At 38.6% G+C, this 19,286-nt stretch overlaps 1 protein-coding gene across 1 annotated transcript in view; it reads left to right on the top strand.

Moving 5' to 3' along the window:
* CATSPERB (cation channel sperm associated auxiliary subunit beta) overlaps positions 1 to 19,286 on the top strand; it is a 71,403-nt gene that overhangs the window by 49,901 nt on the left and 2,216 nt on the right. Inside the window, exons 19-25 of the mRNA XM_029286343.1 lie at positions 806 to 945; positions 4,046 to 4,255; positions 6,511 to 6,621; positions 6,933 to 7,043; positions 15,448 to 15,586; positions 16,039 to 16,139; positions 18,092 to 18,166. Of these exons, the coding sequence (XP_029142176.1) occupies positions 806 to 945; positions 4,046 to 4,255; positions 6,511 to 6,621; positions 6,933 to 7,043; positions 15,448 to 15,586; positions 16,039 to 16,139; positions 18,092 to 18,166 (887 nt within the window). The remainder of the gene's footprint in view (positions 1 to 805; positions 946 to 4,045; positions 4,256 to 6,510; positions 6,622 to 6,932; positions 7,044 to 15,447; positions 15,587 to 16,038; positions 16,140 to 18,091; positions 18,167 to 19,286) is intronic.

The following is a 19,286-nucleotide window of genomic DNA, read 5'->3' as shown; positions in this document are numbered from 1 at the left end:
GTTGCTGCTATTGAGGTTCCACCTGTACATTTGATTTTTCTTCCCTATGTGTAAAACCTTTTCTTACCATTGAAGTTTTTAAGTGTTTTAATGTTTAAGTGTTTTGCTCCCTTATTGCAATCAATTGAAAAACAGTCACCAACTGAACTATCTCTTACCCAAGGCACATTCACAGGGAACTCAGTACTAAATCATTCTAAACAAGGTATTTATGGGTTGGAGTTTCAGGAGTGGCAGGGTAGTTCCTCCTACTATAAAATATTGTTTTGATTCTTGAGTGTTATCATGGCACTAATGTCACTGTAGAACGAATGGCCTTGTAAACCAAAATAGGGGAAAACAAGTGGATTAGGAAAATCAAACATGGTGGTAGGAAGCATGTTGAGAACTATCCAAATATTGTATGGTTGTGTGTTGGTTTTCTCACATGACAACCCTTATGCAAATGTGAAAACCCATTCATTCAAGTTTATATTAAGTTGAATTGCCCAAGCTAGCATGATTCCAATGTCTTATTGTTTGTGCAGACTGAATACCCGCATAGGGACAGAAAGTGGCACTAGGATTTATCATATGTGTATTTGTTTATAATAAGAGGCAAAATGCTAAATCTGGCTTTATGTGGAATGATGTGTAATTACTAGCTCCAGTTAACAGCTTTATTTAGCTCTATTTGTTTTTCAGAAATTATAATCTGCGTAACTGGCCTGCAAAATACTAGGTGCTCCTCCTCTTACGTGGAATTATTCTGCAGAAAGCAAATAGTAAAGATAAATATAATTTTCATTGTTGTTTCAACCAACAGCTTTCTTAGTGTTTCATCAGTATCTGATGAGAGTACTAATTGGAAGGCCTTCCCTACTGGATATGACTACAGAAGATTACTGGGATGATAATCATAGTTATGTATTCAGTATCATTGTTCACAGTAATTTTTTTGAACAGGTAATACACAAACTGTTTTGCTCAACTGTTTGATAAAGTTTACTGTGTATCTACATCTCAAATGTTTATGCCAGCACTTTCTATCAAATACATATAGCACAATAAACTTATTTTGGATTTGATCTGCTTATAGTAGAAATCTCTTCTTGGGGTAGGATATATACAGTAGGTATAATAAGATAAAAACAAATAAGTTCGAACAGGATAACATTAAACCACAAACTGTTTAATACAAGTGCTGAGCTTTAGTCGGCCAACACTGCCGACATCGTCAGAGCATAAAAGCAAGGTTGCTGGGAGTTCTCTTATATTACCGGTTGACTCTGCATTCGACTTTTCAACCTGGTCACTGGTCCACTCATCATCTCTGATTGTTTTATTTTTAAAGGGCACGCATTTGCTGCTACACAAATAGTTTCCAAGGTTGCTGTTCCAAGGTAGAAAAAGAACAGTGACAATGTCGGCAGTGTTGGCCGACGAAAGCTCAGCACTTGTATTAAACAGTTTGTGGTTTAATGTTATCCTGGTGTTCGAACTTATTTGTTTTTATCTTATGGCTTTACCCAAGATTCGTATTTTTAATATAATTAGAGACAAGTAAGTATAATATAGGGAATTAATATTAAAGGAGTATTAACTATGTATAACAGAGAGATTCCAGTATGGATTAATATTCAGGACAGAATAAATGTGGAGTAGTTCAAACAGTTGTAAGCAAATTATCTTCTTCAGGTATTCTCAACCAGTGGTTGTCATCCCTTCAATTCCCAATCCATTCCTGTCACCACATAGGTAGATAGTGAACTCTAGGATGAAGGAAGCTCTGTGCTTCCTGCTACAATAGACTTTCTAGTCCCAATTGTCATGCAGAAGGAAGGAAGGAAGGAAGGAAGGAAGGAAGGAAGGAAGGAAGGAAGGAAGGAAGGAAGGAAGGGACTTTCCATATTTGTCTGACTCTGCATAACAATCAGATAAAGTAACAATGTAAAAACCACAGATATAATATGTAAAATTTCATATTAATATTAGAAAAACCAAAGATATAAACCCTGGGCAACAAGAAGGATAAAAATGGCCAGCTCAACAATGGAACCATCTCAGTAATCTTTAGTACCCTGGGAACCCCAGGCATAATAACTAAGTTTTGAGGGCCTTTTGAAAAAAACATTAGTACATAAATAACTCATATTTAATTTTAATCTCTCTTGGCCACAAATCCAGAAAGACCCCTAAATCAGGGGTCCCCAACCTGTGGGCCACAGCCTAGTAGTGGGCCGTGGCCTGCTGGCCAATGGGCTGCAGGACAGGCTGGCCAGTGTGTGCACATGTACGTGCACACAACCCCTCTCGTGCTAGCGCCAAGGCCGCAGGGCACAAAAACGGGCTGCCGCCTTGCTACAGGGCACAAAAACAAGATGATGACGCACCACGGTGTGCAAAAACAGGATGCCACCATGCTGCAGGGTACAAAAACAGGGCAAGAAAACAGGATGCTGCCATGCCATGGGCATGAAAATGGGACACTGCCACCGCACGGGACACAAAAACAGGGAGCCACACCACAGGGCACAAAAATGGGGTGCTGTGTCATGCAAGAATGGGGCAGGGCTAGCAAGTATCATGTGTGCACTAGTGCCACTCTGTTTGCATCATGTGCATGCTCACGGCCCCGTGCACATGCATTTAAAATGCTTCCTCTTCCCTTTCCCTCCGGTCCGCCAACCAAAAAAGGTTGGTGACCTCTGTTCTAAATCATGACCCTATTCCTGGACAGGAAATGCCTGTCTGTTTAGGGTTAACACTGACACCAAAGAAGAACCACAATGTATAAACCTCTTGCTTTGCTTCAATCTGAACCTGTTCTCTCCTGTCCAGACCATAACAGTCTCCAGGCGCCAAGTCAGAACAGGATCTTCCTCATGAGACAAAGTAGTATTGTATAGTACAGTGTAGTGTAGGGTAGTGTCATGTTGTGTCATATCGTGTCGTGTCGTGTCGTATGTATTGTATCGTATCGTATCGTGCAGTGCAGTGCAGTGCAGTGCAGTGCAGTGCAGTGCAGTGCAGTACAGTACAGTACAGTACAGTACAGTACAGTATAGTATAGTATAGTATAGTATAGTATAGTCCATCAGCACATTGGATGACTCCCCCAGTGGTTTCATATAAATGTTACAAAGCAAGGGGGTGAGGTACACCTTAATGAAGGGCTATGGGACAACCTCTCCTTCTCCACTGCAACGGATAGTAAAAAGCAGACCTACTACAAAACAATTATCCAAACCTCCAAACACTGCAGGTGGTCCAGAAGATGCTATGATAAATAGTATCAAAACAGAAAAGAAATGCTCAAATGAATAAGACAGCATCATGTAAAACAAGTCTTTTCCTTTCTTCGGTCCCTTCAGATTTTCTCAGGTGGAAACAAAGCAGCTACTTATATGAACTTAAACATGGTATAATTTTTCATGAGATTACAGTGCATATGTTGATAAAGCAGGATCCACAATTCAAAATAGAGTTTTACTCACATTCAAGCAAACTGCCAGCAGAACTCATCTTGCTCTGCTCAAATAGGAAGAACAGTTAGGGAAGTAAGGATGTATGCCCCCAGCATGTACAGACCCATCACTCTCCATACATAAGCCATTGCCCTCTAGGAGAATGCCTGAAGAAGTTTGTGTGAGGGTGGGAATGCATCTGTTCCATTCCAACTACTGTATTTTAAATTGTGATATGTACTATCTTGTGCCCAATTAAATTCCAAGTATTTCTAGGACTGCACTGCAAGATTCCTGAAAGCAACAATATATAATTTTTAATAGATAACTTTTGTATTATTGTTTCTCTTTTTAGCTGAATGAAACCATTCACTTAAAATGCATGCATTATATTTGCTATATTTCAATATACAAAGAACATCACCACTGAAGACATATTTCTCCCACTGAGAATTCTTGAACTATTGTAATGAAAAATAGCATAGATATTTAACCATTTTAATAGTTGGGCTTTCATAGATAAAGCTTTATGAAGGGATAAAAATATTTATTTTATATTGGGGTAAATTAATATTATGCTTTTTAATTATCATCCATAGGGTAAAACTACCTTAGCTGTGATTCTGCCACATGCCAGTCTCTTATGTGATGTTGTGTGTATTGTATTAACCTTGAAGAGTTCCTGCTCCTACCTTAAAGCAATGCACTATGTTCTACCTTATAAATTGTCTCCATCAGACTGGCTGTCTCCAGAGAATATGATCGAGTACAGTAATTCAGAGATCAGAAAATATTTGAAGGTTCTGCCGGTAAGAATACTAAAAAATTTTCCAAAATGCTTTAGACAGGAGAAAAACAAAGGTGTAGCAATATGGTCTTTGGCCACAGATTAAACTGCTTCAGAGATGGATCTAATCAGAAACCTGGAATCAAAGTGTGGCACTGAATTTCATTGTAACCATTCCTTTAGTTAGGAAATGAATTATTTTTGTTTTTTTAAAAAGGATAAGGCAGCTATAGCAAATTTGCCATGGGTAAGATATAGGTGAGTGTGCTTCGCTTATTTGTGAGATAGCATTGCATACCGTAGCAACCTGTCTGAAGATTGTCAGTTTCTCTCACCTTATTTACCTCATAATTATACTTATTATGAGGTAAATAAGGTGAGAGAAACTGACAATCTTCAGTGTACAATCATTCCAGTAGTATCTAGCTTCCTGACTCTCCATATGGAAACTAGAAGTTAGGAGAAACTCTCAGTTGATACAGTGAAGTCCCCAAGGTGTGATAAAAAAGGTCAAGATGGCGGGTCACAAGAGGATTGCTGAAACTTTGCTTATATTTATATGTGTACTGCATGTGCAATTAACATAAAAAACAGAGTTTCAATCTCATAACTGCCCTCTTGATATTTTTTTTTACCATACTTTGAGGAGAAGTATAGGCAGCAAAAAAGTTGCAGAGTACAGGAACTTGTAAAAAAAAGGTACAAGTACAATGGCAATCTGACAATGATAAAGTATGTTATCTGAGAAACCGTCTCATTGTGATGGGACTAGCCTGCCCCACTCGTTCCCAAGGAAAGTGCCTACTTCAGATCCCATCAGCCAAAGAATGTTGGCTTGTGGGTTCCAGGAAAAAGTAGTTATTGCTCTGGGCCCTGCCCTCTGGAGTATTCTCCTGTCAGAGGTGAAGTCCACCCAAATGCTCCTGGCTTTATGCAGCACCTAAGAACTTGACTCTATTGCTTGGCCTGGAGGTGACTGACTGGTAGAGAAGATTCCCACCCCAGGCCTCCCATCATCTTGGTTTTTAATTTTTCTATTCATTTTTTCTAATTTTAACTGCTTTTAGTACTGTTTTATTTTAAAGCCACCCAGTCACTGTATCAGTGAATGGGCAGCATAGACATTTAATAAACAAAATCTGTTCAGAAGTATCATTGAAAGAAATTCTGAACATTTCCCACCTTGTGCTTTCTTGCAAATCATTTTTTTTTCATATCCTGATCTCTGCCAGCGCCTCTGTTAACCCAACCGTACAATCATTTTATATAGTGAAGCAGAAATCCAGCCACTGCAAAATTCTTGGTCAAAGCTATTTGTCACAAAACATTAGGACTGTGCAATGTTTGAATTTAGTCTCTAGCATATAGCAGTATAATGTAGCACCTATATGTAAAACCTTAAAGCAGTTGTGCCTATTCCAGGGTTACATTTTTTCCCTCTGCACATTTTCAAGCATTTTTTGAAGATTAAATGGAAAATGCTGAAAGCCATATTTTTCAACCTCTTTGTAGAGAACAACTCAAATCTAGTCCTGGCTTTTGGATCCATCAGAAACAACTGTGCACTTTGAATTTCCCTCTCCAAACTCCAGGAGTATAGAAAAGCCCAGGTGATCCCATCAATTTTAGGTCACAGATTCATAGCCAAGCTTCAGAACTCCAGACTCTCAGAATCCCAGAAGGGCAGTTCCGGGATCCCAAGAGTGAAATGGAGTGAGAGTCCAGAGCTGGTGGGAAGCAAATGGGTGCATTATATTTAAACTTTGTATAAAGTTTTGTATCCTTTATTTGTCTTGTATATGTACATATGTACCTATTCCCTCTTTTGTGTGAGAATTGGATGGATATTTTGTATATGTATTTCCTGAAATCCATTTGCTTTCTATGAACTAGTTAGAGATTTTGTTTGGCTATTGTTTATTTGAGGTTTGTTGGTTTGTTGATCTCATTTCTTTGCTTTTTAACAAATTACTATATCCAAGTGTTTTTCTCTCTGGAGCTTACAACACTTCATCATAATTACAGACATGAGCATCAACTAGGTGGCTAATATTTTTGAGAAAAAAAATCTCCACATATATATTTGATTACGTAAATTATATGAAGACTAGGATTTGTAGCACAATTTAAAGACCACTTTCAGTGGAATCAGGGTAATTTCATAGGAAACAATGATACTAGGAAATTCATAGGAAATTAAGTTCTAATTAAGTTAGAAAAAGGATGCTGAAGTAATTTTCATATTCCCCACAGTTTTTGTTGTTGTTATTAATATAGGTGAACTATAGACCACCATCTGAAATGGGAATTGCTGTTCCACTCACAGATAATTTTTATAATGCAGATCCAAGTAAACCTAGAATGAGAGATTATTTTGAAGGATCAAAAGTAAGTTTTGGTTATTAATCATGTTTGTCTTTTGAATGCCATGATTTTTAAGATATTTAAATAAACTTAAAATATCTTGCTTTTATGCATTATGTTAATGTACAATGTTAATATACAAGTGTATTCATAAATTACAAGTCACTCATAATATTGAAAAGCAGTTGCAAATCCCTTTCCGTCTCTGCTCTACCATTTAGGAGCCTACATGTGAACAAATGATAGTCAAAAAATGTCACTAACTTAAAAACCAGATCACTGTTTAGTCATTATTTGATCTCACCGTTTTAGTTCAATGGATATCTTTTCCACAGACCTCCGGAAAGTACAAACAGTGTGCTAACAAATTAAGCCGAGCTGAATGCAAATGTGCTGATAATATGAAGTTGTCATTTTCTGTTGCCTTTTCAGACTGTAAAGAGAAGGTAAGCATTAATTGCCCCCTAATTAAATCAATGTGTTTGAAAAGGACTTCATTCTAGAAATAATTTTTGAAGATAAGGACTGGGTTTACAAAAACACAGTAACATTCAGAATGAAATATAATCAACTACCTGATATTTAATTAGCAATATTTTTTTTTTAAAAAGTGTGAGAGGCACACCTCTCTAAAAAAAGAATTCCAAAAAATGGGTTGTCCAAGTGAAAGAATTTGTTACCACCCAATGTGGATCAAGAAGTCTCTAAGGTACACAGGTAGTGTGCATCCTTGGTACCCTCTGAGCTTGCAGATGTTGCATTACTAAAATAGGTAACATCAGCAGTGCACCGAGGATCCCACAGTTCAACCCTGAATGACAAATATTCTCTTCTATTGATACACAGAAAGTTTTGTATGCAAACATAGCTCCCTTGAAATCTAGCTGACAGCTTTGACTCCAAAAAGATAGAGAAGGGAAGTAGAGCAGGGGTTTCCCAAGTTTGAACCTTTAAGACTTGTGGACTTCAGCTAAAGCTAAAGTCCACAAGTCTTAAAGATGCCAAGGTTAGAGACCCCTGAAATACAGAGTCAGGATTTAATTCTCACTAACAGAGATGAAATGATAGAAGGCGTTGAAGTTACAGGAACCTTGGGGGGGGAGTGATCATGCAATATTGGAATGCAACATTATGCAAGCACAAGGAATAGAAAAAAGCCAAACTAGAGTTTTGGACTTTAAGAGAGCTGATCTAAATAAAATTAGAGAGAACTTGGGAAGGATTACATGGATGAAAATCCTCAAGGAGAAAACGACCCAAGAAGCTTGGAAACTTTAAAAATGAGATTATAAAAAGCTAGTCTAGCACAATATCAATAAAGAAGAAAAATAAGAGATCTCAAAAGAAACCAACATGGTTGCACAAAGAACTCTCTGATAAGCTGAAAGACAAAAAGGACAAGTATAAAAAGTGGGAAAAGGGCATATAACTAAGGCAAAATACATTAGCTGCAAAGCTGCAAAGATGAAGTGAGGAAAGCTAAGGCCCAAAATGAATTAAGGCTTGCGACAAAAGTCAAAAATAACAAAAAAAAAAAACCTTCTTTCAACATGTAAAAAACAAGAAAAAAGTGAAGGAAATGATTGGTCCGTTAATGGGTGAAAGTGGCAAGAAGGTGACAAGCAACAGGGAGAAAGCGGAACTATTTAACTCGTTTTTTGCATCTGTCTTTACACAAAGAGAAAAAACAGTCCAACTTATCAAAAACAGTAGCATAAAAAACAGATTAGAGACACAAGTTAAAATAGGCAAGAAAATAGTAAGTGAGCACCTGTCTACTATAGATGAGTTCAAATCACCAGGACCAGATGGATTACACCCCAAGGTTCTGAAAGAACTGGCAGAAGTGATCTTAGAACCACTGAAGCACTGGGGAACTACCAGAGGACTGGAAAAGAGCTGATGTAGTTCCCATCTTCAAAAAAGGAAAAACATGGATCCAGGAAACTACAGATCTATCAGCCTGACCTCAATGCCAGGGAAGATTCTGGGAAAGATAATCCAGCAACAAATCTGCAAACACCTAGAGGCAAACAAAGTCATTACCAAAAGCCAACATGGGTTTGTCAAAAACAGATCATGCCAAACAAATCTTATTGCATTCTTTGACCAGGTGACAAAATTAGTGGACCAGCAAAATACTACAGATATAATTTACTTGAACTTCAGTAAGGCATTTAATAAAATAGACCACAACCTACTGCTTGATAAGATAGAAAATATAAGTTAGACAACACCACCACCAGATGGATTCATAATTGGCTGACCAACCACACTCAATGTGTAGTCCTTAATGGAACTGCATCTATATGGAGGAAAGTATGCAGTGGGGTACCCCCAAGGCTCTGTTTTAAGCCCTCTTCAACATCTTCATCAATGATTTATTTATTTTTTTAGAAATGTTTTATTGATTTTTTACAGTAACAATCCTTAGTGCCTAGTGTACAGCATGTTGTCTTGGTTCATATATTTTGAAAAAAAAATGGTGGTTCATTAACAGTCAATAATAATTAAAATTTGTACTTCCATAATTAGTATATTAATTAATAATATATTTCTTTGATCTTCCCTTCCCCCAATAGTATTCTCCTTCTTCAACCTTAAACAAATATAATTCTTAATATTTTCAATGCATAAATGGTTAAATATAAACATTTTTTTCATGTTTGTACAAATAATAACATCCATGTATGACATTTTTTTTCTTATCAACTTGTGCTGTTTTTATAAACATCATCTTGTTAGTTCACCATAATATCCTATTTTTATCATTCTTATTTAAGTTTAATTTCCCCTTAATATTCAAACAATTCTTATCAGCCCTCAGGCGCTTTGGAGAATAGCTTGACTCCCTCTTCTTTGTGGCAGCCCCTGAGATATTGTAACACTACTATCATGTCCCCCCTCGTCCTTCTCTTCATTAAACTAGACATACCTAATTCCAGCAACCGTTCCTCATATGTTTTAGCCTCCAGTCCCCTAATCATCTTTGTTGCTTTTCTCTGTACTCTTTCTAGAGTCTCAGTATCTTTTTTACATCGCGGTGACCAAAACTGGATGCAGTATTCCAAGTGTGGTCTTACCAAAGCATTGTAAAGTGGTATTAATACTTCACGTGATCTTGATTCTATCCCTCTGTTAATGCAGCCCAGCACTGAGTTGGCTTTTTTGGCAGCTGCAGCACACTGCTGGCTCATATTTAAGTGATTGTCCACTAGGACTGTAAAAGTTATATATCACTATATATCCTATTTTCGAAGTTCTTATTTAAGCTTAATTTCCCCTCAGTATTTCAATCCTTCCTTAGTCCTAATTCTCTTCAACTTAATTTACCTCTAAATTTCAAACTTTTCATTCACATATATCATCCCAATATTTTTACATTTTATATATTATGAAAAATACTATATTACTTATATCTCTTATCCCTCTTATTGTAAGGCCCCTTTATATCCAAAGTTATCTGTTCTTTTAAGCATATTCAGACAAGTGTTTGCTCATGTAATACTCCATCTGGTAGGGTGAGTCAAATCTCTTGAATCTGTCTCTGGCCTTCTTCTTTTGCCAGGTAGCTTTTCAAATTGATACATTCTGATTGCAGGAAGTTCTTGTATTTTTGTAAGTATTGTTGGAAGTGGAGAAGATAGAATGCATAAAATATATTTTTTTTCTCTCCTGGACTCTAATGGTTCTCTTGGCAGTTCTATAGTCCATTTTGTTAAGTATTCTTTCTTATCCTCAGGTTTATTTTGATGAATAAAGTATATTTTCCATTTTTGTTGATATGTCCAAGTCTTGTAGGTTTTTTCCTGTTTGTGTTAAATTATAATTCTCTTCATTATAAATATAAAAGGGGGGAAATGACATTGCCATAGGTGTATACTACAGGCCACCCAACCAAACAGAGAAAATAGATGAACTTTTTGCTAGTCAGCTAACTAAGGTATGTAGGAAGCACATCACAATAGTAATGGGGGACTTTAACTACCCTGACATCAACTGGGAGACAAACTCTGCACCAAGTGGAAGATCAAACAGGTTCCTGGCAAACCTAGCAGACAGCTTTGTCTCCCAAAAAGTAGAGAAGGGAACTAGGGGATTAGCCATTTTGGATCTAATTCTCACTAACAGAGATGAAATGATAGAAGGTATTGAAGTCATAGGAACCCTGGGAGGAAGTGATCATGCAATATTGGAATTCAACATTATGGAAGCACAAGCAATAGAACACAGTCAAACTAGAGTCTTGGACTTCAAGAGAGCTAATTTCAATAAACTTAGAGAGGGCTTGGGAAGGATTCCATGGATGAGAATCCTCAAGGGGAAAACAACTCAAGAAGCTTGGGAAATTTGGAAAAATGAGATAATAAAAGCCCAGTCTAGCACAATACCAACAAAGAGGAAAAATAACAGCTCTCAAAAGAAACCAGAATGGCTGCATAAAGAACTCTCTGACAAATTGAAAGATAAAAAGGACAAGTATAGAAAGTGGAAAGAGGGGCACATAACTAAGTCAGAATATCAGCAAATAGCCTGAGCCTCCAAAGATGAAGTGAGGAAAGCCAAGGCTCAAAATGAACTAAGGCTTGCGACCAAAGTCAAAAATAACAAAAAAGCTTCTTTCAACATGTAAAAAACAAGAAAAAAGTGAAGGAAATGATTGGTCCATTAGTGGGTGAAAGTGGCAAGAAGGTGACAAGCAACAGGGAGAAAGCAGAACTATTTAACTTGTTTTTTGCATCTGTCTTTACACAAAGGGAAAAAACAGACCAACCTATCAAAAATAGTGCCATAAAAAACAGAATAGAAACACAAGTTAAGATAGGCAAGAAAATGGTAAGTGAGCACCTGTCCAGCCTAGACAAGTTCAAATCGCCAGGACCAGATGGATTACACCCCAAGGTTCTCAAGGAACTGGCAGATGTGATCTCAGAACCACTGAACTATATTTTTCAAAGATCCTGGAGCACAGGGGAACTACCAGAGGACTGGAAAACAGCTGATGTAGTTCCCATCTTCAAAAAAGGAAAAAAAATGGACCCAGGAAATTACAGACCTATCAGCCTGACCTCAATACCTGGGAAGATCCTGGAAAAGATAATCAAACAACGAATCAGTGAACACCTACAGGCAAACAAAGTCATTACTAAAAGCCAACACGGGTTTGTCAAAAATAGATCATGCCAGACAAATATTATTGCATTCTTCGACCAAGTGATAAAATTAGTGGATCAGAGGAATGCTGTGGACATAATTTACTTGGACTTCAGTAAGGCATTTGATAAAGGAGATCACAACCTACTACTCGACAAGATAGAAAAATGTGGGGTAGACAGCACCACCACCAGATGGATCCGTAGCTGGCTGACCAGCTGTACTCAGTGTGTGGTCTTCAATGGAACCACATCTACATGGAGGGAAGTGTGTAGTGGGGTGCCCCAGGGCTCTGTTCTGGGCCCAGTGCTCTTCAACATCTTTATCAATGATTTGGACGAGGGGATAGATGGGGAGCTCATCAAATTTGCAGACGATACCAAGCTGGCAGGAATAGCCAACACTCCAGAAGACAGGCTTAAGATACAGAAGGATCTGGACAGACTTGAACACTGGGCGCTATCTAACAAAATGAAATTCAATGGTGAAAAAAGCAAGGTTCTACATTTAGGCAAGAAAAACCAAATGTACAGATATAGTATAGGGGGTACCTTGCTCAATAGTAGTAACTGTGAGAGGGACCTCGGAGTCCTAGTGGACAATCACCTAAATATGAGCCAGCAGTGTGCTGCAGCTTCCAAAAAGGCCAACACAGTGCTAGGCTGCATTAACAGAGGGATAGAATCAAGATCACGTGAAGTGTTAATACCACTTTACAATGCCTTGGTAAGGCCACACTTGGAATACTGCATCCAGTTTTGGTCACTGTGATGTAAAAAAGTTGTTGAGACTCTAGAAAGAGTACAGAGAAGGGCAACAAAGATGATTAGGGGACTGGAGGCTAAAGCATATAAGGAAAGGCTGCTGGAATTGAGTATGTCAAATTTAACGAAGAGAAGGAGGATGGGGGACATGATAGCAGTGTTCCAATATCTCAGGGGCTGCCACAAAGAAGAGGGTGTCAAGCTATTTTCCAAGGCGCCTGAAGGCAGGACAAGAAGCAACGGGTGGAAACTAAGCAAGGAGAGAAGCAACCTAGAACTAAGGAGAAACTTCCTGACAGTTAGAACAATTAACCAGTGGAACAACCTGCCTCCAGAGGCGGTGAATGCTCCAACACTGGAGGTTTTTAAGAAGAGACTGGACAGCCATTTGTCCGAAATGGTATAGGGTTTCCTGCCTGAGCAGGGGGTTGGACTAGATGACCTCCAAGGTCCATTCCAACATTACAATTATTATTATTACTATTATTTGTAGCTTCGCTGATTTTCTTCTAGTTTATGTTCTGTTATCTGATTTATTTGTTCATTCTTTACAATAATTTTCTGAGTGTTTTTTGATTGTGGGTTTAGATTAGAGATGTGCTCATTTATGTCATCAAAGTTGTTTTTTATCTCGTGGTTTAAAGCTATTGTCATTTGAAATGTTGCTTCTGGAGGTCTTTGATATTCCAGGCTAGGTCCTTCAGGAGTAAGTATTAAATGTGGTTTTCTGTCATTTTTTGACAAGCATGCAATATCCATGTTGTCTCTCCCTTTCAAATAGTCCTTCATCAGTGCCATCATTTCTATAATTAACCTTGTCAAACCAGCCAGACTCAGAATTCAAACAGCCCAATTTTGTATAGTTCTTATTTTTATATATAGTTTTTATAATCCACTGTTTTTCCAATTGTAAAGGCATCAGTAAAATCAATATTTTATAACAGTTTTTTTATTCAGGGGTCAGTTGTCAACCAGTCAAAATTGCAGTTCAGTATATTTAGTCATCTTGAGTCCTTCCTGTAAATTCCCCCCTAAAAGATTAGCCCAGAGTCAGAGTTTTTCTTTTTCTGTAAACAATTCTTGAGTTTAGACAACAGTCAAAGTATTTCTTTTCCTTCAGGTACTTTTTAATCTTATGGCTATCCCAGTATGTACTCTTTGTTCCCACCCAGCTGTCTTCTGAGGGTTATTAAAGTTCAAGGGAGCAGATTATTCTTTGTTTGTGGGGGTCTTGCCAATTTCTGAATCAGTGTTGTTAATGTTCTATGCTCTAGTTCTCCACTAGGTGTCAATGGTTGTTTATTTTCCAGCCATTTCAGACAAAAAATATTATTTATTATTATTTTTATAGTTTCATCAAAACCCTTTAAGGTATAATCTTAGCAGTTATTTTTTAATTTCTAGATTTATCCAGACTGTAGTATTTTAACTTTGATTTCAATATATTTCTTTCCACTTTAAAGGTTAATTTGTCATTTCCTTCTATGAAGAAGTGTGGGTGTAGTCCCCTCCCTTCACTTTTGGAGGTTTTTTTACTTTGGGGATCTTTCCCAAGGACTTAGTTGAGGTGGACCGGTCACAAGGCATTCCAGAAATTGCTGAGTCTGGAGATAATGCTCTCTCAAACTGTCCTTGACTGCTGCAGCCATATTTCACCCATATCCTGTTTTTGCTTTGCTTAGTAGCCAATTCACTATCTTTATCTCTGTGTCAATGTTCAACTGTCTGGTACTTTTCCATACTCTCAGGAATGCTGAGATCACAATGTTTAACATATTACCATATATGGGGCCTAGAGGGGTCAGGAAATGCATATGTTGTATAACCTATATATGTGTACTCTGGACGCTCCTTGGGGTTCAGATCTTTGTATTGGCTTTGGCCATCTGAACCTGCGCATATTAAAACTTTCCTTCTCCAAAGAGCTGGCTTGTGTTCCTTCATTTCCACAACAGAGTGAGGAGAGAAGATCGATACTCTCACCAGTTCCAAGCAGGCTGTTCGCCGTTGTTCTGGTTCGTGCTCTTGGACTTTGGCTGCAAGTAGCTTGGGCTAGACGCTGGTATGGAGCTGGCCTTTCTCCTGTTGGGTCAGAGGGCTTCCCCTAGATGGAGCGGAATGACTGCCATCGTTCCGTGATCATCGGAGCACGCTTCTTTCTTCGTTGCCTCTCCGGGACGACTTCAGACCAATTTAGGGTCCCCTGGCAGGGCGAAATCAGCTGTGGGGTGCGGAGTTCCTCAATCCCACAGCCTTGCGCTATGGCACAAAAACCGGAAGTCCATCTTCATCAATGATTTCGATGAAGGGATAGAAAGGGAATCACTGAGATTCCTGTCTGAGGATCTGATTGGCCTCTAAAGCAGACTGGGCATTTTACAGGCCACATCCGGCCACATCTGGCCCTTTCACTGTCCCTTCTGGCTCACGAAAGGTCAATCAGAAATTAAAAATCAAATGTAAATAAGCGTGCCACAAGGGGGAAGGAAAAGAAGAAGAGTCAGGTCCAGCTCTGCACGGTCACTGTGTGCTCCTTCCATTGCATGGCAGTTGCAAGAGGGCAAGGTCACAAAGGACTTTTCTGCACCTGAGCAGCACTCACCTCTCGCCTGGAGCAGCCTAAGGAGGTGGTGGTGGCAGTGGCCATGGTATGAGGGGACTTGAGCTTGAATTATTGGTCCTCCACAAGAATCCCAGTTTCTCACATGGTCCCTTGAGAAAATTAATTGCCCATTCTTGCCATGTAAGACATTGGTAGAGGGAGATACAAAATTATACACAAAGTATCTCTTATGTCAGTTTCTCTAACTTTTTATCTTTCAAATGGAAAAATATTCTCAAAACAGATTGTCCCATTGATCCTTAACTTCATATATACAGTATATATATAATGATTTTAACATCTCTGTCTCCATGGTTCATTTGTCTTTAGGCTCTGCGGATGAAATTTCCAATAGAAAAGCTTCCTCTCTATTTTATGGTGGAAGATGAGGGTTATTTTGTCAATCTGACATCTCCTTATTTTGTCACCATAAAAGAAGTAAATAATAGAACAAACTGGAAAATTTCAGGTAAGCAGCAGACTGCTGGGGTTCAGAAGGAATCTTTCTGAGAAATTCTATTAAAAATATTTGTTCTTTAATGCTCTCTTCCTTGCCATACCTACAATAACTTACAATGAAAAATATTGTTTTCCAGATCTATTTACTTTCATTTTCACTTTCACTATTCTTGAAAAGTTTCACCCAACCCTATTTCCACCTAAACACTATCCATGATAAAGAGTTTCGATTATACTTTGCTTTACCAAGTTTTAAGTTATCATCATAACAAAAAATCTGCTGCAGATAGCTCTCATTTCTAATTTCTAATCTAAATTTTTAGTTTTAGCTTTTACAAAAGGATATCTTTATTCAAAGCACTGGCTAATTCACCCTTTTTATGTAGGATTTACTTACCACTGAAATGTATAATCAGACAATATGTGGAACTATAACTTTAACTATTTTAATTATTTTTCCAGGTACCAATGAAACATTAAGTTTGACAAAACTAAGGATGCACTTGGAGAGTAAAGTCAAAACCAAGTTGTATAATCCAGATGGGCTAACTATATCAATAACAGTAAGCTTCTGATAAAATACATATTTTGAATAGAAAAACTGAAAGTGTTGCAACAATCTGGCATACCTGCTGCTAAAACTGTTAAAATATTAAAAAGGGGCAAGACTTTGATCACCTAATCAGAGCCACCAGCTTGTGCCTTCTGCAGATGACACTGAGTAAATTGTCTTGCACTAAAACACTAGGTCAGGGGTAGGCAACCTCGGCTCTTTTATGACTCATGGACTTCAACTCCCAGAATTCCTGAGTCAGAATAGCTGACTCAGGAATTCTGGGAGTTGAAGTCCATGAGTCATAAAAGAGCCGAGGTTGCCTACCCCTGCACTAGGTAATCCCCATTTCCATTCCCTACTTGAGTTCCAGAGTAATTTGGATGTAGCCATTTCCCTAGGCATGGGATAGGAAGTTAAAACTGTCACTCAGTTTTCCTGAAGGTGGAGATGCCCTCAATTTAACTAAAGCCTTAGCAGGATGTTTCCCTTCCTCAGGAGTAGATTTTTAAACAAATGGCACCAATTTTCCCCTTTAATCAAGAGTGATGAGAGTCAAGTTATTTATTGTTTTGGAATGCATTGTGCTAATAAAAAATGGTGCAGAAATAAAGAATAAAGCATTTTTATTTTGAATCCTACTTCAGCCTGTTGTAGGGCTACCATATCTTAGCTTCAAAAATCTGGATAACCATTAGAGGGCATGTGTCAAGTAGCTATCATCCAGGTTTTTGCAACCCAAATAGAAACTACATTTGTAACTCTCCCTCCTCCACTCCCGCCCCCAATGGAGCTAAAAGAACCAGTGCTTTTTTTGTAAAAAAAAAAAAAAAAAAAGGTGCCGGAACTCACACACATCATACAACCCGCCTTACCTACTCTACAAGGTTCCATCCAAAAAAGGTGCCGGAACTCCTTTCTGGGTGTTCTATGACAAAAAAAAAAGCCCTGAAAAGAACTGTCGGACACAAAGAAAATTCAGCAAGGCAAGCAGGTCAAAAAGATTCTTTACTACTAACAGTCTGGGGAAAATATGAATGTCATTGGCATCACAAGGCACAGATAGGTTAAACCTTTCTTCCTTGGTCATGATCTTGGTCAAAATGACCAATCAAAGAAGTGGCAATTATAACTGTAGAGAAAATCTTTGTTTTGGCACCAAAAGGCGAATTTTCCTATCCTAATGTTAATTACCACCCTACTGCTGTATCTTAAATTGAATACCTGTATCTCAACAAAAAATCTTAAATCATATTTGTTAAAATTGCATGATTTTGCTATCTATGATTTGTTGAATAAACTCAATTGGTTAGTCTATACATTGCATTAAATAATTCAGGACAAATATTCTCACATAGTTCTCTAATTTTAGTAATTTCCCAATAGAAAAAAACGGCACCATGATATTCATATTCATGAATACTCAGAGAAGGCAGAATTGGCCTAGATAGACAAATAGAGGATAAATATAGCATGCACTTAAATCCCTGTCCATCTGCCCAAATAAAGACACCTATCTAAAACCAATCAAGTTATTTAGGGCAGCAAATCCCACTTTGGAAATAAAGTAAAATAGTAATAGAGAAAGCAATTCATTTCCATTCATGTCCCAAAGGTGCTTTTCCAAAAGGAAATTGGACTTTCTTGGGTTTTTTTTTTCTTGAAAACGTTTTGCTTCTCATCCAAGAAGTTTCTTCAATTCTGTCTGAATGGTGGAGAATGGGTTTTCAAGAGAAAACAAAAAACAAAACAAGAAAGTCCAGTTGACTTTTGGAACAGCACCTTTGGGACAACCATGACCTGGATGACTGAGAATCCCCATAGACATTTCCATTCATGCCATTCAAAATATAAATTTAATGCATGACACTAATTTTAACAGATTAAGCAATGTTAGAAAATGTATTTGTAGCAAAAGAAATATTATTATGCACTAATAAAAATAATGTTTCTTTTTAACAGGGATCTGAACTTTTCCATTTTAGAGTATCCACTATTCCCGGAGTGTCCTTTTGCAATTTATTTGATGAATTTCAGGTATATTTTTTTCATAGTACTGAAATATAGAAGAATGTGAAACAAATCACAAATATATAGAATAATTACATTGGCAAAAACTATTTATATACAGTAATTGTATCTTAATACAGATATAATCAGCAACAACTTCATCTTCACCAAATTTAAGTAATATTGTCTGAAGTGTTGCTCCAACAATGTCTGAGTGATAACATTTCTACAAATGAATATTGATAGAATGCAAAAATCCAACCTTCATAGCCCCCAACATAATAAAAGAGCCATGGGCACAGGCAGATTCTTTATTCCTTTCCTTGTAGCAAGAGGAACCTCTCCTGCTTCTTTTCACAGACAACAAAGATTGATATTTTTGTTGTAACAGAAATACACAGAATACAGAAAAACAGAGTTGGAAGAGACCTTGGAAGTCTTCTAGTCCAACCTCCTGCTCAAGCAGGAGACCCTATACCAGTGATGGCGAACCTTTTAGAGACTGAGTGCCCCAAAACTGACCCCACCCCCACTCCACCCCCTGCCCCGCCTCCACCCTGCCTGCCTGCAGGACCACTCCCCGCCTCCAGGGCCCGCCGTAGATCGCCCAGGCAGCCCAGCAGCACCATGGTGGCCACGCCCTTTGCCCACCCCCCGCAGCATCAACTGTGCGTGATGGGGCGTGAGGGCAGATTCTTGTCTACCTGCCTGGCTGCCATGTCCTTGGCTGTGCTGCTCCGCGTGGGCCACGCTCGGGGGCAACTCTCCTCCAGGGGCGCTGCTGGTGAGGAAGGGGTCATGGGGAGAGACAAGGCTGGGGCAACGGCACATGTGCCCACAGAGAGGGCTCCGAGTGCAGCCTCTGGCACGCGTGCCATAGGTTCGCCACCACTGCCCTATACCATTCCAAATAAATGGCTGTCCAATCTTCTCTTTAAAAACCTCCAGTGGGGAGGAACAGACTCAGACTCAACCCTTCCAAGACCGAGTGGCTGTGGTTGCCGGCGCCTCGGCATAGTCAGCTGATTCCATCGCTGTCTATAGGGGGCGAAATTTTGGCCCCCTCAGAGAGGGCACGCAACTTGGGTGTCCTCCTGGATCCACGGCTGACACTGGAAGACCATTTGTCGGCCGTGACCAGGGGGGC

The sequence above is a fragment of the Protobothrops mucrosquamatus genome, unplaced genomic scaffold (assembly GCF_001527695.2).
Source record: "Protobothrops mucrosquamatus isolate PMUCROS unplaced genomic scaffold, P.Mucros_1.0 scaffold_211, whole genome shotgun sequence".
Taxonomy (NCBI): domain Eukaryota; kingdom Metazoa; phylum Chordata; class Lepidosauria; order Squamata; family Viperidae; genus Protobothrops; species Protobothrops mucrosquamatus.
Note: the sequence above shows the minus strand (reverse complement) of the source record. Positions and strands in the feature narration are given on the sequence as shown.